This window comes from Podarcis melisellensis, assembly GCF_964234715.1.
Source record: "Podarcis melisellensis genome assembly, chromosome: 13".
Taxonomy (NCBI): domain Eukaryota; kingdom Metazoa; phylum Chordata; class Lepidosauria; order Squamata; family Lacertidae; genus Podarcis; species Podarcis melisellensis.
In genome coordinates, this window is record NC_138545.1 from 53,406,667 (window position 1) to 53,434,381 (window position 27,715).

Genomic DNA, 27,715 nt, shown 5'->3' on the forward strand with positions numbered 1-27,715 from the left:
AAATGGGAAGGTCACTCACTTGCTTATTAAATAAGCAGGTATTCTTTCCACCCAAAAGTTTTTTGGTTTTCATGGGAATGCCATGAAAATTGCAGAAATTCTCACAAAATCTTCATTTGTGAACCAAGGTTCAGCAAGGAGGCAAGTGGGGTTGTGTATAGACTTAACTAAGTCCCATCTTGGCATCAGGTATCATTTTCGGTTAAGTTGAATTTGGGCAGACACCAGTAAATGACATTCAGTAAGTAGTCTTACATAAACCAGCCGTGCTTCACTGACTGGCATGAATTTTAAACTGCTTACCTGGAGGATGAGCAAACCGTAGGGTATCTTGATTTAAGGTATGTTCCCGTAGCTCTGCAAGTCAGCTCAACGCAAAAATATGCTAACTGCATTTTTCGCCATCGTTGAGCAGGTAAAAGGGACGCTGCCTCCCACAAGTGAGTGGCACAACTAACTTTAAGGTCAGATCACAGCAGACAGTTAACAGCACACAGAAGTACAATTCTGCCTCTGGGCACATTCATTTGAAATGAAAGAGAAGATAGGTACATGGTGGCGGGCATGGTATAATTAATGAATCTGGAATGCTGCCATGTAGTCTGCATTAATACCTCTCCCCTTGTAAAAAGGACAACCACTTTTTTTTAATTGCTTACTAAGAGCAAACGTTTAGTTTTGTATTTTTGAACGAATGTGGTTAGATTTATATTAGAACTCTATTTCCTTCTGGTTGGAAGAAAGGCAGATTACATCTTGCTTAATAGAACTTGCATAATAGAAGAGCAAAGTGAATTATAGAATCCTAGAATTGTAGATTTGGAAGGGTCCCTGAGGATCATCTAGTCCAACCCCCTGCAGTGCCGGAATCTCAACTCAAGCATCATTACAGGTGTCCATCCAACCTCTGCTTAAAAACCTCCTATAAAATCCTTCACCTTCTGAGGGAGCCCGTTCGACTGTCAGAAGTTGTTCCTGATGTTTAGTCAGCATCTCCCTTTTTGTAACTTGGTTTGAGTTCTACGCTCTGGAGCAGGAGAGAACAAACTTGCTCTATCTTCCATATTGAGATATTTGAAGATGGCTCTCCTATCTCCTCTCAGTCTCCTCGTTTCCAGGCTAACTAATTTTGTGTTATGCTACACCCTGATGGCAGCCATATTCTGACTGGCACCCACAATACTTCCTCAAAAAGTGAAATGGTCCTACTGGTCCAAAAAGGTTGGCCTTGCCTGCTCTAGATCTGTTTCAGTTCTGGTTGGGAGGGTGGATGTGTAAGACTGTTTGCTTATCCAAAACTATAGTTGGCACTGAAAGGGAAACACTGTATTTTTAAAGGAGAACAAAGTATAAATATTATCAAGCTCCTATTAAGTCCAGTATGTACTGTATTTTTCCATCTATAAGACGCCCCCATGTATAAGAGTCCTCCCTATTTGGGAGGACTCCGATTTAAGAAAATGGGGAGAGACGCGTCCTAATTTTTGACATTACTTTTTAGGGTGAAAACCTAGTCTTATACACGGAAAAATATGGTACTTACTGGGTGATAATCTCACAGAATTTAGCCAAGTAGATTTCCATAGGAATAGGCTGAAGAGCATCTTGGAATACATTTTAAAGAAAATAACTCATTTAAATATAGAGGTGTAATTTGGTATTGCAAATTATTTGAGAGATCAGTAGACTCCCTCTAGTAGGGTGAATTTTTAGCAAACTGACTTCATGAAATCTCCTCTTGTATACCTTGACCTAACCCAATTCTTCCAACAGGCATTGCAGCCTTGTTCTAATCTGGTAATTTTCCTTTCTTGCCCTAATTTTGAACAATGTTGCATTTCCCAATTAATTTCTCTTTCTTCTCTTATCCAGCATTCTTTTAATATTTTGTTTTGTTTAAATACTGAGGTAGGGTGTGCTTGTTAGGCTTCCAGAAGGCAAAAAGGAGTCTGCAGCTATTGCAAAATCATATATTCCCAGCCTGGTTGTTGCAAAGGAAGAGAGGCAAAGAACACAGAAGGGCTGCAATATTTTCTTTATTTAAAATATATCTATGCTGCCATTCCAGGTACAGTAGTACCTTGGGTTAAGAACTTAATTCGTTCTGGAGGTCCGCTCTTAACCTGAAACTGTCTTAACCTGAGGTACCACTTTAGCTAATGGGACCTCCCGCTGCCGCCACCGTGCGATTTCTGTTCTCATCCTGAAGCAAAATTCTTAACCCGAAATACTATTTCTGGGTTAGCGGAGTCTGTAACCTGAAGCGTCTGTAACCTGAAGTGTCTGTAACCCGAGGTACCACTGTATATTCTTCCCAAGGTGTCTTGGGCGATCATAAATGAGAACCTTTTGAGGATCAGGTTTTGTTTTGTTTTTTACAGAACTATTCTGCCACCAGCCTTCCCCTTCCCTATGAATTGCACAACCCTTTAACACTTTCTGTACTTAGTTCATACGTCCAGTTTTTTTTCAGAGTTGCAAAATGCACACCATCCTGAAAGGCAGGTTGTATGTGGAGGGCAGACATTGCAAGGATCTCCGGTGGGTGATGGGAACATATAGAGGTGGTTTGTGTAAAGGTGCCTTCTCACTGGGCAGAGAGCAAGGTCTGCTCTCATCATAACAGTGCAGAACTTGACTTTTCTCCATTGGCAACCTTTCATTTCTCTGGAAGGGCTGAAATTCATGGACATGACTGGAGTCTGAGTTAAACTGCTCCTTGTGGCTTGCGCTAGTCACTTGGACTCCTACTTGCTCCTAAACACAGCCCTGGACAGAGAGAAACTTGGCAACTTGCAGTGCTCACTGACAGAGACAGGAAAGTGAGACAACTGGCCCTGATCTGTGTTGTGCTCTGCTGCTTTGATCCATGATAGACCATAGAAGACACTGTGTTAAGATGGATGCCTTCTGTGCTGAAGAGCGCAACACTTGAGCCATATTCTGTTATCTTTCCTGGACAGGGCAAACCTTCTTTGTTCACACATGCATCTCAGCATGCCTGGTCCTGCAAGGTGGTCCTCCATCTGGGTTTGGCTTTGGTCTAGGACACCAACACCTAAAGAAAGGGCACCATTAATGAACAACAGTATCATTACTTTATGGCTTTTTATGTATTGTGGTATTTTATGTATTTTGCTGTTGCTTTATTTTATAATTTAAGTAATGGTTACTGCAATTGTTGAGAGTGAATTTCTGTCTAATATTTGCTGATAGGTTGACATTTTTTTCTTGTATACGATTATATTCTAATGGGTTATTAAATATTACTTTATTTGATAATGTTGTTTATTTTAAGTCATATATTTATTGTGATATTTGGATTGGATTATTATAAGATGTATGACCTTTGCTGTATATTATTGTTTCTTCAGCTTGTAAACTGCTTTGTATATAGCAAGATAGAAAAGGCGGTACGCAAATTAAAAATGAAATGAAAACGAAACAATTAAAGGTGCAGCCTCAGTGTGTTCTGTGCTTTACAGAAACCCTCGTTTCGCACTCCCTTCCACTGGCCTCACCCTGTGTGTGTGGCTCCCGGGTGCTCAGGATCTGCCCGTGTGCTTCCCATTGGCATCTGGTTGACTCCTGGGAGAAGAGATTGCTAGTTGGCTTGATCCAGCAGGGCTCTTGTGATAGCAATCCTAGAATGGTAGAGTTGGAAGGGACCCCAAGGGTCATCTAGTCCAACCCTCTGCAATGCAGGAATCTCCACTAGATCGTGGATGGAATGGCGGTTCCTACAAAACAGAAGCACAAAATACATTGATGTTCAACAGTGAAAGGGGCTCCTTTGGGAAGTTGTGGGCTCTCCTCAATAGCTGAGATTTCTGCATTGCCAGGGGCTGGACTGGATGACTCTTGGGGTCCCCTTCCCACCTCTGCAATCCTGTGACAAAGAAAACAAGAGCACAGACTGGAAAACAAACCAACCATTCCCACCCTAACAGTTGCTCAGGCCGAGATCCAAGCGTGCGTTGCCAGGCCCCTTCCCGTTGGCTTGGCCTTGCCCAGAACTTACTCGGAAGTAAGTGTCCAGCGTCCGCAGGCTGCTTGGGAGTAAGAGACGCGCCCTCCGCCGTTCGCCTGCCCCGCCGCGGGCCAGAGAGGGCGCCCCCGACTCGCCGAAGGGCCTGGCCGGCTTTCCGGGGAGGAGCGAGGCATCTCGGCCGCTGTTCCGACCCCTCTTCCTCCGCCCAGGTAAGGCCAGGTGGAGCAGGTGGCCCGCCCGGCGCAGGTAGAGCCACAGGCGCCCTTTCCGCCAGGCGGCCCCGGAGGAGGGCGAGGGAGGCGGCCCCCTTTGGCCGAGCCAGAGCGACGGCGCCGCCGCCACAGGTCGCCGCTGCCGCCTTTGTGCAGCCGCCTTCGCCGTCTGCGGCAGGAAGGGAGGCGGCGGCGGCGGCGGCAGACGGGGACCCCGCCCAGCGGCGGCGGCGAGCCCACCGCTGCCTGCCTGCCTGCCTGCCTGCCTGGCTCCCCGGCGGGCGGCGGAGCTCGGTCCGCGCAGTAGCGGCGGGCGGGCCGCTCGGAGCCGGAGTGCCGCTCGCGTACCCTGGAGCGAAGGCGCGCCATGCTGCGGTTCCTGCGCAGGACCTTCGGCCGGCGGTCGATGCAGCGCTACGGGCGAGCAGCCGGCGAAGGAGACGAGCGCGACGGGGCGCCCCGGGCGGCCTCGGCCGGAGCCCCGCTGGCCGCGCCCGGAGCCCCGGCGCCTCCGCACATCCAGGCGGGCGCGACGGGCGGCCGAGCGGCGCTGCAGTGCCGGGTGCAGCTGCTCGACGGCACCGAGGTCAGCGTGGAGCTGCCGGTGAGTGGGGCCAGGGGAGGGCGGGCTGGGGCTGCGGGACCTCGGGGCATCCTAGGCGGCAGGGAGTCTCCCCCCCCCCCGTGTCACGATCCCTCCCCAGGCTTGCCTTCCTTCCGCCACGTGAAATTGCAGTGTCTTTAAAACATGGCACCGGTTGCCTTCCTTTGCTTTTTTGTACCCCCGTGTATGCATTCAGACGTGCGGCTGTCGCCTTTCCGTACAATTTGCGCGCCGGAAAAGCGTTCGCTGGCTGCCAGCGGCCTCCTCCTGCCTCCCTCCCTCCCTCCCCGTGCGAGGCTTGCAAACACGAGGGGGGCGCGCCTGGGACCGACGGCTCCTCCCCTCGCCCTCCGACTCCCCGGCAGCTGCCTCCTTAGCCCCGGAGGGATACCTGCTGCTCCCGCCACGCCGCGTGTTTCCAGTAGCCCAGCCCCCCCCTGCAGGTGGGGCCCGTTTCCAGGCCCCTTAGCCGACGGCGCGGGTTCCCTCCCCGGGTCCACTCGTGTGAACAGCCGCCCGCAGCTGCATTTTGCAAACTTCCTCCTCCCACCCAAGGAGGGGAGCAGAGCCACCTGTAGCTGGCGGGGGGGGGGGACAAACCTGTGGCGCTGCCTTGGGCGTGGCTAAGGGAGGCGGGGGGGTAGCTGCCCCCAATCAATTAAAAACAAAAATACATAGCAAACTGAGGTTCTCCCACCCCCCCACAAAAGGCCTGCCCCTCCTTGGCTGCGCCCATGGGAGCTGGTGCCTCTTTGCTTTTGCCTTACCTGAGGCAGGTGGGACCTGAGAGACCGGCCTTCTTTCTTTTTCATCTTCGACTTGACAGGCGCATTTCGTTGTCCACTTGGCACTAATGAATTCCTGGCACTGGTGAAATTCTGCTACAAGTTGTGGCCATGACCCTCTTCCCCTGGCAGGGGCATAGCCAGCCTTTATATGTGGGGAGGGGCAGAACCTCAGTTAAGTATTTTTATTGATTTACTTGATTTAATGGGGGGAAAGCTGCCCCCCGTCCTCCCTTGGCTACTCCCCTGTCCCCAGGGAAGAGAGTTTTCTGACCCTTGGATCAAGAGCCTTTTGAGTTTTCACAATACCAGTTCTGCCTGTCCCTGGTTCCTCCACCTGTGATTGGGCTGCCTCTAAGCAGAGGATTGCCCTTTGCAGGGCAGGATCCAGTTCTTAACTGTCTAACCACTCTGCCTTCCCTATAGAAAGAATCCTTGCTGGGGATGAGTGTCAGGTGGGGGTCAGACAAGCCCCCTCCCCTCCCCATGTCCAAAATGGTTGCTTCTGCTTCCTGCAGGTGTTCCCCTCACTCCCTGTGTTTATGCTTCTTGGGTTCCTTGTGAAATTGCCTTTACAGTGTGTTGAATTTCTAAAGTGTTGGATATTGTTTTTAAAGAAACATGAGCAACTGTAGCTTTGAAAGTATGGAATTCAGCCACGGAAATTGGCCGGATAAGCTCCTGTTTGCTCTCAGTAAAAATAAAATAAAATGCAAATCAGATATGATTTTAAAACAATATGGAATGTAAGCAAGGTGAAACTTCTTTTAAACCCCCAAGTCATCAGAATTCCATATGAATTTGTGTAGAGTCTGATTGTGTATTTTACTAATAATGACCTTGGAGTAAATATAAGGTGGTTTGGACAGTGCTCAAATACACCAGATTACCAGTGTAGTAGGTATTAGTCTTGCATGAAAATACACTCCAGAAATCATGTGAGAGATCTGTGTGTTTAATCTCCATACAGCAGGTCACTTATTTGTATATCAGAACAATCAGGTGACCTGTTTTCTGGAGATTTTAACACAAAGATCTCTCGTATGATTTCTGGTGCATCTGTATATCCAGAAATTGTGAAACTTCTGCGTTAAATATCAGTACCTTGAAAGCAGATACGATGCTAGTTCTGCTGCATATAGTATTTCTTTTCTGATCATAGTATTTGTGCTTAGATTCCTAGGCTGGTTATTTTAACTAGGTCTGCCATGATTAGTTCTGATACTCAGGAGGCAATATGTTCTTCTAAAGCAGGGCAAATGGTCCCAAAGGAATGATTATGGGGCAGAGGGCCCAGAAATAATTTACTAGAGGGAATGCAAAACAGATGTATGGTTACACACCCTCCAACGTTTCTCTGATGAAAGTAGGGACATCCTATTCCATAATAATAATTGCCCCTATCCACTTTGTTTCCCCCCTAAAAATTTTTTTATTCAGTTTATAACACAACTAAAAAACACAAACAGAACAAAAACAAACAAATTCTTATCTTATCCTTATTTTTTCTAAACATTGTTAGGTGGGCTTCCCCAAGTGCCCAATCCCCTATCCACTTTGGGCAGCTTATCTCCTTAGCTCAGAGATAACTCCATACCTTCCAACATTTCTCTGATGAAGATAGGGTCATTCTGGGATCAAATCAGAAATCAAATCAAATCATACATATCACTGTGTTTCTCTACTTCAGCGGACATTGTAAGAACTGAGCCTTTCCAAAATGTTGTCTGCAGAGCACTCTAGATTTTTATTTTTATTTTTAGTTAACGGACAGTGGTGAATACCTTTTTTTAAAAAAGTTCAAAGCTCTATTTCATTGTTGCTCTTTTTAACCAACACAAAACTCTGAACTCTTCAGAACTCCACCGGCAACATCACAAGCATGTAATGTTGTAAGGCCTGTGAGACCTGTTGGAGGACACAATCAAGTGCTAGGAAGGAAAGCCAGTGGGTTGCCGCAAAGTGTTTTTTAAAAATGTGCAGGCAAGAATACACTCCTCAGCTGCCTCTTTATTGTTTTTGAGTCAGAAAGAGTAAGTGACAAGTCCATGCCCCCACTCCAGATCATGGAGGAAAGTGAATCCCATTTGCTTCTGCTGTAACCCCACCCAGACCTATTTGTCTGCAGTTTGGCAGGCGTAATCCACTCTATAACCAATGCAATAAAGGGGGGGCAGACAAAAGGCCCCTTTCCCTGCCATGGATGGACCTTAGGGAAAGGGGGGGAAGGGTGCAGGGGTTCCCTGGCTGTCCAAGAGACATGAGAGACGAGGGCCCTGGGTTCTGGAAGAATTTAGTTTAAGGGCATGAGGGGAAGGCCAGAGAGAGCGAGAAAGGACAGCCAGGCCATTGCACATGAACCAGGAACTTCAGAGATTTGGGAGGTTGAAGTTCATTGACTGATCTTTGAAATAAGCGGGCATCCTTGGCTTCAGGCCTTTGTTTTTTAGATGAATTGCTCAAAATATCCATTGATTTTATTTTTGCCCACTTTCTTGCATTTCATTTTACTGTGCAGCTATTTTTTAAAAATAAAAAAACCTATTATTTCCCTCTTCTCTGAAGTGCATAACCTCAAAAGGCTACTAGAAATTGTGCTTGCCTTTTAATGTAAAGGCAGTTTCCTCATCAGGCTTTTCAAGTCTTGATCTCCTAATGCTTTCATGCTCTTTTCCTATGCTTTTAAGTCTTTACAGTGCACTTTTTCAAAAGGGCTCTCTCTTCTTTCTAAATGGAGTGATGCACTCTCTAGCCTTTTGAAGCTAGAACTCCTCAGGGTCTTCCACGCCGAACGACACAGATTCTGACACGAATGTCTGTTCATCTGTTGCTGTGGAGCGATTGCCTATGGCGAGGAGGGTGTAAATGTAGCCATTAGTTCCCGTTGACCTGATCCCATGTGATTCACTGTTTTAGAGAGTAGTGAGAAGTGAGAGGAGCACTTGGAACACAACCCTTCTTTCTGCCTCAGTGTCTGGGCCAGCTAAAAGCTTTCCGCTCTCTATCTCAAAAAATTAAAATTGCAAATCTGCCCCTTCCTCTAGCTATGAGAGAGACCCGCAAACTCCGATGAGTATTGCACTCCAAGTCTGAAAAATATTCAGGGAACTTGTTGAATCATCTTACTCCCAAACCCACAATTGTTTCCCTTAGTTTCAGGAGGAAAGCCTTTGTGACATCAGCAGTCATGACAACACTTCCCACCTTCAGCTCAAGAGAAATGTTCATACCTAGCAACTAACCCAGCAGAAGCAGGAGGAGGGAGGAGTTTTTGGTGTCTCCTGTTAATTCTGTGAAGGGATTCCTTCCCCCCGAACACAAAAAAAGTCTAATGTAGCCACTGCACTGGACTAAAGCTGAATGCAACAGAAAGGAAGTGAATGTGTGAGAAGCAAGCGAGGATAAAAGCAGGATTCAGAATTGTAGAGTTGGGAGGGGTCCAACCCCCAGCCTTGCAGGAACCAGGAATCCTTGAGGGGCAGCACAGAATAAAGGTGGGTCAATGGCAGCTGCCACTCAGATGTCGTCCCCAATGCACTGCATCCTCACAGCACTTGAGGAGCGTCATGTGAGTCTTTTGATGAAGAGCAGCTAACCACAAAGAAATCCTATTTTTAAAAAGTCATATAGACTGATAATACACGAGCTTGCTTCTCTGCTTCATTGTTATGATTTCTTTATATAGATATGTCCACATATTCTTAAAACCCACATTTCTGTTAATGAATTAATTATATAGTATGATTTTTGAAAGACACCCAAACACCATCTTGCTATTTTGCTACTGAAAGAGCTGTTAGACAGTGGAACAGTCTCCCTGGAGGTTGTGGACTTTTCTTCACTGGAGGTTTGTAAGCAGAGGCTGGATGGTCACCTGTTGTGGGTGCTTTAGTTGAGATTCCTGCACTGCAGAGGATTGGACTAGATGATCCTTGGGGTCCCTTCCAACGCTACAATTCTATGATTCTAACTCATAATTGTGGCCAGCCCTGAGCTTGCACTATTCAGAGGTGTACTGCCTCCAAATATAGGGATTTCATTTAGGTGTCATAGTTAATAGCACTCCTTTTCCATGAGCTTGCTTTAATTCTTTTTAAAACACATCTGTCAATGTCTTCTTTCTTTTTTTAGAACAATTAGTGTAAGTCTGAAATAATTTCATTTTAAACAAGTGTTAGGAATGGCTCATCACTGGCAGTTAATACTTGAGTGTAGCTCATGAATGAAAATGTTGGCTCTCATCTTCATACTGCTTCTCTATTCTAGACTGGTCCTGGAAAATATGGTAATAATGCCTAGAACTTCAGTACATCCTGTAATCCTATAAGACGTGGTCAGTCAGTGTCCTGGTGGGTCTACTGAGAGTTTCATGGTGGGGTGGTGGCCAACTTTTGGTTTTCTCCCTATCTTTCTCTCTTGCATAGATACTTAAGTGGACACTTAAGCATTGCTGTTTTACAAATAGCACCAGGGTGGATTTGATTTAAATCAAATCGCTAGTCAGTAAGACTTGATTTAAATCATTATTATTATTTTTTTACAGAAAACTCATTCTTGCTGGTATAATCTTAATATTTACAACTAGATGAAGGTTTCATTTTTTGGAACAACAAATTTTCAGAGTAGTTTTTACAGTTACTGTATATAAAAATTACTGATTTGGTTATACTATTAGAAATACATAGACAGATAATTATGAAATTATTGTGAGGTTTAATAAGTTAGCTGTTTATAGGGGCTATATTTCCCAGCAGCCCTGGCTTTGGAGAGGCTGGTCTTTCTATTTCTAGAGGGGAGAGAGGGGAGGAGGAAAGATAAAGTTGGTAGGCCTAGGCTGGAAGAGGCTTCCAGAAGGAGGAGGCGGAGGAGAAACAGGCTGGTGGAAAGCTGGAAAAGGGGAACCAAGGACTGGAGCGGAAAACGTCAGGGATTCCTGCTGCAGGACTGAAGTTCCCGGTAGAGACTTTATTGTTTGGAGAATGTCAGGCCAGCCCTGGGAAGAAGGGCCTGGAAGCAGTGAACTCTTCTTCGTTGACCTGCAAGCACTTCAAGGACTTACAGATCCCAGTTATTACTTCCACCCCTTTGGATTTGCTTCTGCATTCAGGTGCCTATTCTGTACAGTTAGGTGTGAGTGCAGTTGTTGGGACCCAGTGGGATTGGGAAGAGGTTGCCAGCCCCAAAGAGCCTTCAGCACTTGCCTCAAGTCTAAGTTGCACCCAAAGCATCCCTGCTGCCAGAATTGCATCTCTGCTGGGAGAAAAGTTGTCTTCTTTTCCACCTCTTTTGGCACTCTCCCTGTCCTCTTTGCAAAGAAACAGTGGACATTTGAACATTGGCATTTTATACTTAGCAGTTTGAGCTGTTTGCAGATGCAGAAACAGCTCTGAGCATGCTCAGAACAGCCTGTGGGTCTACCCGAAAAGTAGACTAGTTCTTGTTAGATGCATTATCTGGATTGAAATAGTGACAACAGTGAGGAGAGGACATTACACATCCAGGACTTCTAGTAAGATAAAAAGAGCTAGTACTTCTGGTAAGATAAAAATTGGGTTTGGTGCTTAGAGACAGATGGGCAGATCATGACCCCCTGGTCTGGGAATAGTTTTGGACTGAGATTAACTGACTAGTGCAGAGAGCTCATTAGCCATAGAATGGGAGATTGACAGAAAAGTACCCAGGGCACACGCTACAGTGACATCAATTGTGGAATGAGGTGTGGGACAGGAAAGTGTGTGGCTTTGAGATTTGAGGACTTAAAAAAATATTCTGGGCATTTCACTTGGTAAGGTGAGCCCTGGTTGAATCAGCTTCCACCTCATTAGGTAAGAATTATGATTTGAAATTTGCTAGGTGCATTTTTTCACCTGACTCTTGGCCCTTGTGACTGAGTGAAGATGCCTGGGCACTAGGATGGCACCTGACGTCTCCGCCATCTGGAGGTCCATGCCTGGGGATTCTTGGATCCTGACTATTTTCAAACACTAGCAACACATCCTGTAGAATTCTGTCTGTGATATTTTATCTGCACAATCAGAATGAATCACAGCACCAAAAAGTCGTATTGAAAAATATGACTTTTGAGCCATCTGGCCCAAAAATGGCAACGAGGCATTCTGTTTTGGCGACTGTAACCCTGGTTTAAGGAGCCATTTGGCACCTAGCTTATATATCGGAGTTTCTAACACTGATTATAGGGTTATGTGTGGATTGAGGGCTTTGAAGAGGGTTTGCTTCAAGTTACTTAGTGAGTTCAAAGACGAGGTGAAATTTGAACCAGGTTCTCAGGATACTCTTTATTGGAGCAGCTATAGTGTTGAGAGTAGCAAGCTTTTCTTTCAGTGGCTCTGAAATGCCCATTACCACATAATACTTCTTTTTTGTAGAGCTCTGTGTCCCTTATCAAACTTTTGAGTATACCAAATCAATTTGGTCTAGTGGAAACTCTCGCATGAACAAAATTGGATTGTGTCTGACAGTAGAATTAAATGCTTCATCTCCTTGAGTACCTGAGCTGCCAAAGGGAAAGTTTTGAATGTGTGTGTTGCCTTTCACCCTCATTACTGAACTGGAACTGAATAGTTTGAAAGGCCTGGCGGGAGAAGCTCCTGGCAGGCCACAGTGCGTGTCTTGAGGGCTGCATTTGACATGTAGGTCACAAGCTGTGCTAATCCACCCTAAAGCTAATTTTAAAAATAAGGCTGGGGCTTTCCCCTCCTCAAACAACGTTATCCACCAAATCTACAAAAAAATAATGCTTCACCATTTTTCACAGTTGCGGTCAATTAGGCAAATATGTTACCTAGAAAATATGCTTATTCCTATGATGTTTGGATTGCATGAAGTGAGCAAAGTGGTTCTCCATTAAGGCTAGTAACCCACTGGTTCCATTTGTTGCTTTGGTGAAGATGCTTTTCTCCTTTCAGGCCTGGGAAACTGCCTTTACCAGATCAGACTGTTTGTCCATCTTGCCGAATGATGTAAACTCTGACTTCAGGCTCTCAGATAGAAGTTCCCCCCCAACATCTGTACTTTGTGTTGTTGTTGTTGTTGTCACCCTGCCTATCTGGCTGGGTTTCCCCAACACTATGGGTGACTTGCAGTGCATATAAAAACATAGTAAAATGTTGCACATTAATAACTTCCTGATACAGGGCTGCCTTCAAATGTCTTTTAAAAGTTATGTAGTTCTTTATTGCTCGACATCTGATTGGAGGGCATTGCAAAGAAGGGTGCCACTGCCGAGAAGGCCCTCTGCTTGGTTCCCTGTAACTTCACTTCTCACAGTGAGGGAACCGCCAGAAGACCCTCAGAGCTGGACCTCAGTGTCTGGGCTGAATGATGGGGGTATATACTGGGCCAAGGCCATTGAGGGCTTTAAAGGTCAGTACCAACACATTGAATTGTGCTCCGAAATGTACTGGGAGCCAGTGATGATCCTTTAGGACTGGTATTATAAGGTCCTGATGGCTGCTCCCAGACACCAGTCTAGCTGCTGCATTCTGGATTAGTTGTAGTTTCCAGGTCACCTTCAAAGGTAGCCCCATGTAGAGTGCATTGCAGTAATCCAAGCGGGAGATAACCAGAGTATGCACCATTCTGGTGAGACAGTCTGCAGGCAGGTGGGGTCTCAACCTCAGTAGCAGATGGAGCTGGTAAACAGCTGCCCTGGACACAGAATTGACCTGCACCTCCATGGACAGCTATGAGTCCAAAATGACTCCCAGGTTGTGCACTTGGTCCTTCAGGGGCACAGTTGCCCCTTTCAGGACCAGGGAGTCCTCACACCAGCCTGCCCCCTGTCCCCCCAAAACAATACTTCTGTCTTGTCAGGATTCAGCCTCAACCTTTTAGCCGCCATCCATCCTCCAACTGCCTCCAGACACTCACACGGGACCTTCACTGCCCTCACTGGTTCTGATTTGAAAGAGAGGTAGAGCTGGGTATCATCTGCATACCAATGAACACCCAGCCCAAACCCCCTGACAATCTCTCCCAGCGGATTCATGTAGATGTTAAAAAGCATGGGGGAGAGGATGGAACCCTGAGGCACCCCACAAGTGAGAGCCCAGGGGTCTGAACACTCATCCCCCCCACCACTTTCTGAACACGGCCCAGGAGGAAGGAGCAGAACCACTGCTTCATGTAGATGCTGAACTTTTCAGTCCAGGTTAGTAGTTTATTTTAAACTCATTTGCCCTGCTTGGATCTTGGCTACTCCTTATAGCACCAGAGAATTTAATTTAAATTCTGTTGCTCTTTGGCTGCAGTCCTGACACTGCCTGCCTGCTTATAAGCATACCAATAGCCTGAAAATTGCAATATTAGGTTAGCATTAGACTAGCTTCATGGACCTTCTAGAGTGCACTGTCAGGTTTAAATAAGTAAAGGACCCTTTTATTGTTCAGATTTCATGATAATGCTTCTCTCGTCTCACAACAGCAAAGTGCATTTCAGAGAACGACTGCTTTTTAAAATCATAATGGCATTTCGCTAGACTCTGGATAGTTTTATGTTGTAATGGGAAGATGATATCATAATGAAACATTGTTCATGTGGGAACCTTGAGTCAACATTTTCAAGGAGTTAAAATCAAGGCTGTACCATTACTTAAAGACATTTAGGTTGGTCATTTTACCATTTAATCAATTAGTTTGTTTAAATTTACATATGCATATTCATACCTCACTACTGTATAGACCTGCTTCTTAGATTTTGGAGGAACTGCAAAGCTAACAGTAATGTTAAATCTCACCATTTGCAATAAATGATGTAGAATGCTTTCTTTTTAAATTCCCTATTACAGTAGCATCAGCACCAAAGTAGCTTCAAAAATAAAAAATGCATTTTATTGCAGCCCTACTAATTAAAATTTTGCCTCCCAACCAAATTAGTTATTTTGCAGGTTTAGTTCTTTAAAAATCCATTCAGTGCAATTTCCAGTGCTACATATGTATAAGTGCGTTCAACATGTTGGAAGTATTTTCTGTAACATGTTTACAAACCATGAACTTTGCCCTCAGAGTTCAGTGAACCTTTTGCATTTCAGATATGAATAAACGTTGCAATTGCTTCCTCTTAAAATTAAAAAGGGAGGCAGTAGAGGACAGAGGTGCCTGGCGTTCTCTGGTCCATGGGGTCACGAAGAGTCGGACACGACTAAACGACTAAACAACAACAACAAAATTAAAAAAGATATGTTAAAATGAGGCAAGACAGCTTTCCGGGAGTCAGCGAAACTCAGGAGGCACTGTCAGGCTGCAGAAACTTGCTCATCTGTCATGGTTTTTGTTGCTATTTGCAGTGTGTGGAATGTTTGCATGATTCAGGAAGTTGCCCTTCAGCATCCAGGACTTAGGTGTGCAAATAGAAAGCAAGTTACTTTCATTTTCTCTCCCTCAGGGTTGTAAGAGGGCTATTTGAGGTGTGTGAAAGTTGGCAAATTTGGCTGAATTTTCAGGATCTTTTCAACAAACCTTTATCCTTATTTTTGCCATACTTGTTCCTTCCTCTGTTTTCATCCTAAAAGGCTTCTGCTGAGTATGTTAAAATCCTTAGGAGGTGCTTTGTAAGCAGGATCTTATTTTGTACCTTTTAAATATGGTGACAGGTGTTTCCTAGTTTTTTGCTGCCCTAATTTTTTATGTGTGAAGTGAGTCCTTTAGAATTTGCTAACTATATAATGCAGTTTACTGAATACAAGCATGGGATGTAAGTGCCCTGCCACTGAAACACAGTTTGGGACCTGAAAGCTTGCTAACTGTTTTGCAATTACTTTGGTTGATTCTAATACATAGTTTGTCCAACTATGGATCATGGTATTTTCCTATGGACAACTTTCTTAGTTTTTATATATTTGGTCAGTACCTGTTTTCATTTAATATCTCATAATTAGCTGACTTAGTTTCTCCCCCAAAAGTGTGCTGTTACATGCAGGAACATTATTGGCTGGCTAACCTTCAGGGCCTGCTGACCCATGAGGCAAGGTGAAGAAACTGCCTCGGGTGGCAGGATCCACAGGAGCAGCAGATCCAGCTTCCAAGGAATGCATTGGCTGTTGCTGCTGCCACTGCCATGATAAAAGCAGAGGCCTGGGGCACACATGTTGGAGGATGGGGCCTCTGTAGCCCTGCCAATGCTGCTTCTGTTCTGGGTGAATAGGAGGTGCTGCTGGTCTCCTCCCGCCCCCAGGAAGCAAGTGGCGGGCCGGGCTGCTCTCTGGGGTCTGCTGGGCTCTGCACACCCTCCCCAGCGTGATGCAGAGCGGATTCTTCCTCCCGCCCAACGGCCTTTGATCCCCATTTCAAGCATCAGGTTAGGTTGGTTTCATTCCTGCCTTGTTCCCAATGTAGATCTCCATTCCCTGCTTCTTCCCTGATGGGTGTTGGTGTCATTTTGTGGCTTGCCTCAGGTGCCAAAATGTCTCTCCCTTACTAACCTTGTATCTTAAGCTTATAGTTGTGGTAAGAAACAAAATTCTGATGCTGGACTCCCTTCCCTTTTTAGAGGGGGTGCATGGCAGCCTTATAAGGATACTTCTCTGTGGGACCCTTAACAAGAAGGCAGCGCAACAGGAGCAGCCTAGAGAGAGTCCAGGGTGAAATTCAGTGCTGCCTCCTCTGGTTTGAAATGAGATTACAGATTTTTATTGCATGTGTTGATTAGCCAACCAGTGCCAGGATGTTTTGGGTTAATTCGCAGCGTTGCCTTGTTACCAATGACTGCTGTTAACTATTTTGCTTTCATATAATTATTAATATCTGTAGTCCTCAAATCCTTGGGGGAGAATCAGACAAAGTTTTGTTATTTGTAACAAAGCCACTTGGTATAAAATTAAGTAAAAAACAAGGTATCTCATTCTCTGATCAATATTCTTAAGGGATAATGCTTGTTATAATGGGGTTAGCATTTGAGCCATATGTTTGTTTGTTTTTTTAACTGGTCAGTTTTAATGCTATCAGATCCAGGCAGGTAAGAAAGCAACATATAAATGAACAACTTCCAAGGGGAAAGTTAACATTTCCCCCTTTTTCTGTTTCTTACTGGAATTCATGTAATGTTAAGTCAGTCCACAGTGAGCACATATGCTGTAGGCTACCAGAAGGAAGGCTGTGGGCTCTTTGCTCCTTCCTGGTCCTGCTGCTGCTGCTGTGCGGGGCCACAGTTTGGCTTAGCATATCGTCTAAGCTTAGGCTCATGGTTTAGCTTTCTTCCAGACAAACCACAAGGTGTCACCAAGGCTTGTCCTGTGGTTTGTTTGGGGGACAGCACACCACAAGGCTGGGTTCAGATGACACATTAAGCTAAACAGCAGCTGAGTTCAGTGCAGTGCTGCAGCAAGAGAGCCAGCGAGGAGGAAATTTCCTCTCTGGAAACCCATTCATTTGCATTGACTAAGCCATCATTTGGCTTAGCTTTAATTGTTACCTAATTCATACAAGCACGTGACAGCATTCCTGTATCAGTTTTATTAATATTTTGATGGTGTATTTTCATGTAGCATACAGACTCATTTTACTATTTTTTGGGCAAGATTTTGACAGTGTAAATCTTATTTTTAATGGCTTTGCTGTACATGACTCATGCAACAAGGTGATCTAAATAATTGTATATTCACACTGAAGGCTTTTACTGTGTATGTTTTGGAATGTAATACGCAAACTATACTTTTACTTCAACTCCTTTCTGTGTGGAACCTTGCCCAAGGTTAGAGGATGACATTTTCCAGCCCTGTGCACGGATGAAATAATATTCTGAATCAATAGACTAGTAATCCCTTGCAGATGATGTAGTTACTAACCCATGGCATATCATTGTTTTCTTAGAAAGAACAGAACAGTCACTCTACCACTTAAGACGTAGGTCATTGTTATTCTTCTTTTCCATCCTTTCGAGGGACCGCCAGCTTCTGCCAAATTACTGTTCTCTCTGTCAGTGCTGCCAAGAAGAGCTTCTGTTGTCCAACAATAGGAGCAATTGGAGGTTGGAGAAGGCTTTCTAGGGGGAACCAGCCATCCCTTCTGGGTTCTGGCAGGATCTAGTGAGATGGGTGCATGCCCTCAGAGGTGCCCCTTGGATTCCACTGCCCAAGGCAGGTGCCTCAGTCAGCCTTAGGGCTTGTGCATTACCAGAAGGAGACTCAGGGCTCTTTGGCCAGGCTCCACTAGGGGCGGGAGAGCTCCTGTCCCCAACGGAGCCAGCCCAGATTTCCCTGCTGCTTGCACTTGAGCAGCAAGGACCTTGGGGCTCCTTGGCCAGACTCCCTCCGCGTTCGCTGATGTGGGGGGTGGGCGAGCTACCTTGTCCACTCGCCTCCCACTCCCCGATGACGACCAGGTGGCAAGAGCCAAGCACACAGGCTCTGTGCATTTGACTGCCTTAGCCTTTGCCTGTGTGGGTTCTGCCTCTTTCCTGGGGAGGGGGGTTCATTCACCCCAGGAGGAAAGACGCAGCCCACCCTCCTGGGCGAAGGCGCCTTGTGGAGAGGGGCTGCTGGAGGCTGCTAGTGAGCACTAGACCCCCCAGCAGCATCCAAGAGCCCCTACATCACCTGGCTGCCTTCCACCGAGAGGGTGGACTCCAAGCAAGGCTGCAACCCCAATCCCACTCCTACTCATGTGCAAGCAGGAGCGGGTTTGGGGCTCTCTCAGCTGGGAAGGGGGACCAGCTTAATGAAGCCGCTGGCTTGTGTGAGCCGGTGGAGGGTCGGGGGCTCTGAAAAACTGCTTGTTTCTCCCTCTGCCTGTCAGGAACTGGGCAGAGGAGGAATGTTGGAGACTGCCTCCCCAGGAGGAGGAAGAGGAAGAGAGTTTAGATTGCACTCAGCACTGGGGCTGGCCTGGGACAAGCCACCGCCGGGCATCCTTCCCTTGCCCTGACAGGATGCGGCAAGCAGGGCAGAGGCGCCCGAAAGGGAGACGAGGGGAAGTTTTGACTTCTCAGGCGGCGTGAGCAGGCGGGTGAGTGGAGCTGTTTTACCCTTGCCCTGACAGTTACAACCGCCTGCAAATGGCGCTCAAAATTGGAGCACGTTCGGCTTCCCAAAAAAGTTTGCAAACTGGAACACTTACCTCCAGGTTGGCGGTGTTTGGGTTCCAAGTTGTTTGACGACTAAGCTGTTTGAGGACCAAGGTGCCACTGTAATGGGAGAGGAGGAGCAGGCAGAGTCAGAGCAGCAACTGGTTGACATGTTGCCATTAGAAAGCATTCCAGACCCTCCATCTCCCAGAACCCGGCGAGCCTTGAAAGTAGGAGAGCAAAGAGCTCAAAGACAGAGGGCACGTAGCAGCACCCATAGAGGAGAGGATGGTGACGAATGAGGAAGTGGGAGAGAAGGGGGTGGAGATTTACTCGGGGCAACGCCATTATCCAAGAGGTTGGGTTCTATAGCCTCTCTCTGTAAAGACTGAAATAAAAAAGGACTGTAAGAAACTTTGCCTTGTCTTTCTACTTTCCTGGGCAACTAGCCGGGAGCTGCTAGCAGCACCCTGACACAGCCAGGGCAGAGTGTGATATACCGCTGGTGAAACCGTCCCTTCGGTGCGCTAGGCGCTGGAGACAGAGGGACTCAAGCAGGGATGGTTTCACCAGAGATATACCACTGAGTGAAGCTGCCATCGCAGTCTCCCCCCATACTGGTTCTGTGAAATATATTGCCCTGGCCCAGTTGTAGCATCATTCCACATCTTTGTATTTTTGTGGCAGGCTATACAGTGGTACCTCAGGTTACAGAGGCTTCAGGCTAACAGAGGCTTCAGGTTACAGACTCCACTAACCCAGAAATAGTGCTTCAGGATGAGAACAGAAATCGTGCTCTGGTGGTGCGGCGGCAGCAGGAGGCCCCATTAGCTAAAGTGGTGCTTCAGGTTAAGAACAGTTTCAGGTTAAGAATGGACCTCTGGAACGAATTAAGTTGTTAACCCGAGGTACCACTGTATAAAGTTTCTACTTTTTAGTCCTGTGAACTTGAGCAAATTATTTGTGGCCCACTCTGCTTATTGTGATGTTTTTGATTCCTGAGTTTGCCGTGAGTGAAAAGTTACCCCTGGCTGGCACAATTGCTGGTGTTTGGGAGGCAAGCAGTTACCACATAGGTGATGCTGCTGGCGGTACCTGTGATATGTTTTTTGCCTAATTTTGAGGCATTGCAGCAAGAAAGGGTGTGTGGCTACTGGGCTCTGAGCTGCAGATTACAAATACTGTTAACAGCTTTCTCCAACTCCTCCAGTTATATGCAGTGTTTTATGGTTTTTTACTTATTTATATATACATTTCTGTCATACCCTTTTAGTGGCTGTGCATCACTCAAGGCAGCTTATGACAACTTAAAATCGCATAAGATCATAAGGATCAGGCCGGTAGCCCATCTAGCCGAGCATCTGCCATGACACTCGCCAGCTGGATGCCTGTTGGAAGCCAGTGCGCAAAACCCACAATGCTCTGTTCTCCTGCATTTCCAGAAACTGGGATTGAGAAGTATTTCTGCCTCGAGCCATAGATATAATTTCACATAGAAATAATTAAAATAAAATAATGAAATACACTGCCCTCCCAAATAATAAATTGGGTTTCTTCACCATTATGTCACTTGAAAAATGACTTGTGGCATATACATAACCTTGGCTATCTATTTATCCAGTCCTTGCGCTTATGTTCTGTGTTTGTGCCAAGATAAATAAAGATTCTTTCATTCTATACTCTGCATTTTGCTGCCAGAAGTTAGTATGATATAACACTGATTTGTATGTTGAGCAGTGAAGTGGAGATAGTAGCTTTGAATGTAACCAAAATATTTAACAGCAATGAATTTTGTGGGGGTTTTAAAGTACATGAGTATTTTCCCTACCACCCCCCCCAAAAAAAACCACCGTATGTTTTATAATATTTTTCCGGTGAAGAAAAGGCATGTTATCTCTGCAGACACAAATTCACACTTTTGAGAACTGCAAAAACAAGCATCTGTGATAATATCTTCTCATTAGAAAAAACTGCCCCAAATAATCTTACAGAAACCTCTGGAAGAGCATGACATTGTGAATGGATTAATGGAATTTGTTTACCAAAAAATCTAAACATTGCATATAAAGCCTCATGCTACATAATTAAAAACAAATCCTTATTTCCTGATGAATAGCCTTTGGACTATAATGTAACTGAAATGGAAAACTATCTTTAGAAAGATTTTTCCTCCAAAAGCATTTTATTTTTTTTAAAAATCTGATTTAAATTAAAAAAAGATTTCTAATCTCTCTCTCTCTCTCTCTCTCTCTCTCTCTCTCTCTCTCTCTGTATATATATATATAAAATCATTGATTTTTATCCACCCTGGTTCAATCATGGTTTCTAAGGTCACGACATAACACTACAAGTCATGACTAGGAAGGTCAAAACATGGTTTGTGGCCAATTCTTGACCATCGTTTAGGCATTCAGAGATCTTCAGGGGGGGAAATAAGGAAGCCAATATATATATGTCAGGACTGACTTTTTCTTTCTGGTGCACTTAGCTGCATGTTTTTGGGCACTCTTAGAACTGGAATCTAGACTTTCAACTCTGCATTCTGCTTGAGGGCCAAAGAACTTGCTTTAGGTGGTTGTTGTTGCACCAATGTCTTTCCTTCTGAATATGTGAATTTGTAAATATAATTTTTAGAATACGTTTCAATTTATAGTTCACCCTGTCCAGAAGTTGCTGTCCAGACTGTACAGTGGCTTTTCCTTACTCATCCTTGCAAACCTTTTAAATGGCAGCATAGTTTTAATGATAAGAAACGGCGGCTGTAATACAATGATTTGCTAGAGTTGATGCCTGAACTTAATTTGAATCCTTATCTCCTATGTCTGAGTCTGTACAGGCTGTCTTGATTTCTCTCATAAAGATTAGGAAGATTTATTTTGACTTAAAAATGCTTTCAGAAGTTATTTTCAGACAAATTCTTTTTCTGAATTAGTTGTATAAAGGGTGACATACTTACTTCTCTCCTAAATCTTCTAATCTTCAGTGATCAGAGGAGGACCATCTGGTTGGGAGATGAGACCCTGGATCCAAGACCTTTAAGTTGTTGTAACAAGATACATCTGCCTTGAGCAAATATTAAAAGGGTTTCTCTTAAAAAAATAACTAGAACAACTGCCTGAAGATTACCACATACCTTCCAAATTCCTCATTTTGATTTTGGCATCGTTTAAAAATGCTGCATTTGTTTGTGAGGGACATGTCACCTATCCTTTTTTTAAGTGTTCCTTTTCTTATGATTCTAAACCTTGTCCACATTCCTGTTTATACAGTAGAATTATGTAAGTCTGCTTAGCAACAAGGCATCTATACCTGCAGTTATACTAAGATTTCAAGGTAGGTATAGCAGGAGTGACGAGCCTCCAGTTTGGGGTCCTGATCCACACACACCGGCATTTTTTTCTGGCCCTCCAAGACATTCCCACCCCAATTTGGGTGGCAGTGGCAGAAACAAAAATAAAGTTCACACACCGCAGCCCTGGGGCGATAAAGCTCAGTGCCCTGATTGGGATGCCAATCACCCCTTCCTAACCCCTCACTTGGATCATTTGAAGAGTGGAGATGGGGCAATGCGCCCCTGCTCTGACCTGCAGAGGTTGGCTGAGGAGAGGGGACTGTGTGCATGTGCATGAGAGTGCATGAGAGAGTGTGAGGTGGTCACAGCCACTTTTGCCCACAGCCACTACTGGCATGCAGCACCTAATAAGGGTGACTGCAGCCCTTGGAGGACCATAAAGCGTTAGCCACCCACGAGGTGTAGGATCACAGCCTGATTTGAAAACAAGTCCACTGAACAGAGTGGAACTGCTGAGTAAAAATGCACAGGTTTGGGTCGTAACAAGTGTCCAGTACTTCCCAGAGGCAAATAAAGGGAGTTACTGGGGAAAATACTCAGAACTGATCAGAGAGTTCAGGCATTTCAACAAAAAATAGGAGCACAACAGGATTGAGGTGTTTTAACTCTTGTCAGGGCTGTTGACTCATATATAGGGGATATAAAAGCCATTATCTGGACTGGAAGCAAGTGGAACCAGAGTCTGCATTATATGGGGCGTGGGGGGGGGGCATGTTGGTATGTTGTAAGGATATATACACCCTTTGGTTGAGAACAAAACCAACCAAAAGTTTATTTGGAATTATAATCGTCTTTTTCTTTTCTTTTCTTTTATTTTTCTTTCTTTTCTACTTCTTTGCAATCTTCTTCACACATGTAATCGAAGTTATTCCAGATCAGTCCAATGTGAGTTTTCCAAGCTGGGACAAGACAATTCAGTGATTTGACTGAAAGCAGTGTAAGATACCTGCTTGCTTGCTGTGAAATCTGCCATTTTGCATTTTTTGGGAGCTCACACAGTTGTGGATTCTGATGAATTTATCACATCTTTGTTTGCATTGATGTATAAGCTAGTTTCAGTGGAGGAACAAAATGTTCCCATGCAAGGATGGCTAAGAGAAACAGGTTTGGGAATTGGAAGAACAGGATATATGCCGTTGGCTAATAGCAGCTTGACAGTTGGGAAAGTGTTATGGAGATCACTTCAGGTGGCAGATTTCTATGTGGGATTTGTTCTCCTGCTTCCAGGCTAACATGCAGTGATATGAAAGCTGTAAATGTTTTTGTGAAAGCGTTTAGCTCAAGAAGTAAATTCTGATACTTCCACACAGCACTTGCAAAAGAAGAGCCTTTCGTAAGCTCTTATTTTGAAGATAGATAAAACTCTGCAGTTCATCATTTTTATATCTCTTAATGTAATTAGTTCAACTTCCTGACTTCTTTGATAAGGCAGTTGTGACAGAAGGGGCCCTGCCCACACCTGGCAGGATGGCTCTTGAAGATGAATGATGTCGCTTCCAAGCTTCTACTGTCAGCGCTGGAGACTCCTTGCTGTGGGTTGCTGCTTGCAGCGCAAATAATTTACTCCCTGCATGAGCAACATCATTCCCAGAAATCCATGTAACAAACACATCAAAACTTATTTTAGGAAGAGGCAAACTCTTGTTTTGGCTTCAGCAACCTGCCTCTGTGGGCTGACAGTTTGGCTTCAGAAGACACGGATCATCTCCCCAAAGAAGCCAGAGGTGATCTGCATCAGAATATTTCTGCTGCATTCCTAGCTGGCCCTTAGATCCGATTCAGTTCTTGACCTGAGCCGGACTCATGGATGCCAGAAGCAGCACACAGCCGCCCAGTTGGATTCAGAGCCTGTCTCCCAAAATTGCCTTGCTTGTGATCCGTTCTTGGGTTCCAAGCTGTTTGGTGAGCCCCCACAGTGCAGTTTGGCGTGTGGTGAATAGATGACATGGTTGCTTAGCTATGCATCCAGCTTGTGGCCCAGCCGGCTTCATTTTAGCATGTTTGGGCTGCTGCAAGCTAGATTAGCAATTGCACAACCTCTTTATTTATTTACAGTACTAAAGGCTGTTCATATCAGCATTTCTCCATGTCAGAATGACTACATGAATTTAAGGCAAGGTGTATTTTTAATAAGCTCATTTCCTTCAAAACCTACTTCGTTGTCACACACAATATTTGCTTTTCATTGCTGCTACAAGAAAAAGGTTTAACAAGTGTTAAGAAATTGCATAATAATACCCAGGGCTCCTTTATAACCATGTGAACAAAGTGTTCAATTTGGGGCCTGCTGGCTGAGAGGTTAAACCATGTAATCTTGGCACAAAAACAGTAGTCAAAGACTGGGCTAAACTGATATTACCTTAGTGATATTTGGTTTTAACCAGATGGAATGTTAAGCATTAACACATGAAAGGATTACGTTGAGGTTGGAAATGCAGCTGAGACAGTCGTGTACAAAAGAGGCAATTCACTAAATTCTTTGTACTGCTGTGCCTATTTTTGTAAAAGAGAGTCAATCTGGCATAAATGGCAGGTCATCGCCCCCACCCCAATGCATGGGCCTGTTCTAATTACCTGAACTCTTGTAGCCTTTCTGTATTATAAGCTAACAAAACTTTGGGACAAGTAAGTAGAGAGAAACTCTGAAGTGGGAAGACTCCAGGTGATGGAGAGGCCTGCATGCGCTGATCCCTGCTCTCCTCAGTGGGAGACTATTGCTGCTGCTGCTGCTGCTACTGCTGCTGCTAAAACTACAGTTTTTATTTATTTTCATGGTACAGAAGATAAATTTCGAGAAAACAGTTGTTACAACAGTAAACAACAAATAACTTGTCCTGATGAAATTACAGACTTTTATCAGGCCATGTGTTAAAGTTTCATTTGATTACTCTAAGAGATCATGCCGCATTTTCCCATGAGGGCTGGGTGGATTTCTGCCACTGCCTGAAGAATTTATGTATTCAATAAACACTTGCCATATAAGAGGAATATGGACTGTGTTTGCCCTTTGCTGCTCTCACCTGGCATGTTAGTTTCTCAGCCAGTGCCATTGACTGTACTCTTGTTATACCAACACCTGTTTTCCAACATCTGGCTGTCTCTGTATGAGCAGCAGTCAATAGAAGGGCTAAGAGGTCATCTTTGGAATAATCAGGAGCAGGCAGGATCCTAAGCCCAGGTAGTGCTAGTGCAGGAGACATTTCCATTGTTTTTTGTATATTCAGCTTATTTCTTTGAAGACAGCATTCCTGAAGGGTTTGATGATGTCTCAACACCACCACATATGGAAATATGTACTTCTGACTGCACATCCCCTCCAACAATTGGGATTGACTTCCTTACATATTTGGGACTGCCTCACCGGTGTATAATGCCACTATGCAGAATTTTTTAATGAGGCTTCCCTTATTTTTGCAGAAACTATTTGCACATCTAGGTCCATTTCCCATGGCATTTTTGTGAACAATAGATTGCCATATTCTAGTGTTATTAGAGCTTTGTAAATTGAGGAAGCTATGAGCGGAAAGAAGTTTAAAAAGATGCGCTCTATTGCTGTTAGTTTCCTGTTTGCTTGAGTTGAAATGTCTGCGTTTAACAGGAATCTTCACAGCCGGTTGAAATGGTACCATGACCATTTAAGGTTTGGTATGGCAGCTATGAATTGTTCCTTTCATAGTGGGATACTGTTTGCATAAAAATCTTTTAATCTGTAAAGGCCCACCTGTTCCCAACCATTCCAATCTAAGTATTGTCCTGTTTCTTTAAAAGATGGGTGAAAGCAAAGAGGGATAAGGGGAGATAGTGGGGGAGCCAGTTTTTAAAATGTTGCTTTCCACACATGTGGTGCAGAGGACAGGGTACGCAATTGTATGGGTTTTAGTGAGTGAGGAGGGTAGAAAGGGATAGGCTCTATATACTGGATCTGAAATGTCTATATTTATACATGGTTTACGTTTTTGCCCATGGTTCAGTGACATGCTTAAGTTTGAAGATGTGGGATTCTGAGCCCACCATTTTGGACCCTTCCATATATAATTCTGGAGCCTAGTCGTGCTTTCCCTCCATCTTGAATAAACTTGTTTATTGAGCACTGCCAAATTTTAAATTGTTTGGGTGTAATCATAATCGGCAGCACTTGAAAGAAAAATGAATTTTTCAGCAGGATAGCCATCTTTACTGCAGCTGTGCTTCCTGACCATGATAAACATAGGTCTTTCCAATATTCAAGACTTTCTTGCACCTGTAGGAATACTGGTGTGAAGTTTGCTTTCCTTAGAGCTGATAGATTTTTAGTTATCTGCACTCCCAAATATTTTATTACCTTGTGGCAGGTTTTAAAACCTGTCTGATTTTGAATGGTGAAGGAATGCCTATATACATTAGTTCTGATTCGGATTTGTTGATTTTTAATCCAGCCACTTCACCATAATTGCCTAGTTCTTGCATTAATACAGGCATTGCATCTTTTGGGTTAGAAAACATTATTTTTGCTATATCATCTGCAAAAAGGCTTATTTTATGCACTTATTTTTTAATTTCTACTCCTTTTATCTCCAAATTGCTTCTAATGGAGTGGTCCAGTGGTTCAATTGAGAGGGCAAACAAGAGGGGTGGCAGAGGGCATCCCTTCCACACCCCTCTTGCGGTGGAGAAGGCTTCAGAGTCTATACCAGTTACCCTAACCTGAGCGTATGAGTTTTTGTATAGTCTCATGATAGAATTCATGAAATATAGTCCCATATTCATTTTTGGCAACAACCCTTCTAGGAACTGCCAGTTGACTCAATCAAAGGATTTATATGCATCTCTTGATATGACTGCTAGTGGTAAATTTTTGCTTTTGCTTGGATGGATAACATTTCGTAGACGGAAAATTGGGTCACAGATCTGTCTCTGGGGTATGGACCCAGCTTGATCTATGAAGAAATAAACGTGTTGAGGCTTGCAGTAAAGATTTTAGCATCTTGATTTTTCCCTGGCTTAGGTATAATTTAGGGCTGGCATAGGTCCTGAATTTCCTGGACATAGCCAGGATTTGGCCCTTGGAAGCAGCATCCGGGTGGAAAACGCTGAAACGTCCAGGGAAGAAATAGCTCAATCACTTTGGCAAAATAAATAAATAAATGCCCCAAAACTTTGCCAAAAATACGAAATATGGCAATCCTATATAACTATTATTTTAGAGTGTTTCCAAGAGGTTGGTACTTGACCACCTGAAAAAATATCATTAAACAGAGAGGTTAATCTTGGGATCAGAATCTCACTGAATCACTTATAGAAGTTTGCAGTGTAACTGTCTTAACTTTATACCCCTTCAGTTTTGTTATTACTGCGGCTACCTCATCTATAGGCTGGTTTAAATACTCCCCATGGGTGTCATTTAGTTTAGGTAATGCAATTCTTTCCAAATACAGTGGTACCTTGGTTCTCAAATGGCTTTGTACTCAAACAACTTGGAACCCAAACACTGCAAACCGGGAAGTGTTCCGGTTTGTGAACCTTTTTTCGGAAGCCGAATGTGCTCCATTTTGAGTGTTACACTTCCGATTTGAGTGCCACACTTCTGTTTTGAGTGTTACGCTGAGGTCCATCTGTTTTTGCTATTTATTTTGCGTTTTTCTTTTTGTGACTTTTTTGTTTTGTTTTTGTAACTGTGTGGAACCCAGTTCAGTTATTGATTGATTGTTTGACTGCAGTACATTGTTTATTGCTTTCATTTTATGGATCAATGGTCTCGTTAGATAGTAAAATTCA

At 44.4% G+C, this 27,715-nt stretch overlaps 1 protein-coding gene and 2 long non-coding RNA genes across 7 annotated transcripts in view; 1 reads left to right on the forward strand and 2 right to left on the reverse strand.

Moving 5' to 3' along the window:
* Positions 1 to 2,020: 2,020 nt before the first annotated feature.
* Positions 2,021 to 4,117, reverse strand: LOC309355235. The gene is made up of 2 exons (XR_014162465.1): positions 4,022 to 4,117; positions 2,021 to 3,058 (listed from the first exon to the last, which is right to left on the reverse strand). It is a non-coding gene; the product is annotated as an uncharacterized lncRNA (long non-coding RNA).
* A 438-nt stretch (positions 4,118 to 4,555) lies between these two features.
* Positions 4,556 to 27,715, forward strand: part of EPB41L4B (erythrocyte membrane protein band 4.1 like 4B) — a 132,583-nt gene continuing 109,423 nt past the window's right edge. For all 5 annotated transcript variants that reach the window (XM_081885836.1, XM_081885838.1, XM_081885837.1 and 2 more), the window contains exon 1: positions 4,556 to 4,807. In XM_081885836.1, coding sequence (XP_081741962.1) covers positions 4,571 to 4,807 — 237 coding nt within the window. In that variant the 5' untranslated portion in view covers positions 4,556 to 4,570. The remainder of the gene's footprint in view (positions 4,808 to 27,715) is intronic.
* Positions 17,046 to 19,077, reverse strand: LOC309355240. Its single transcript, XR_014162470.1, has 2 exons — positions 18,663 to 19,077; positions 17,046 to 17,629 (listed from the first exon to the last, which is right to left on the reverse strand). It is a non-coding gene; the product is annotated as an uncharacterized lncRNA (long non-coding RNA).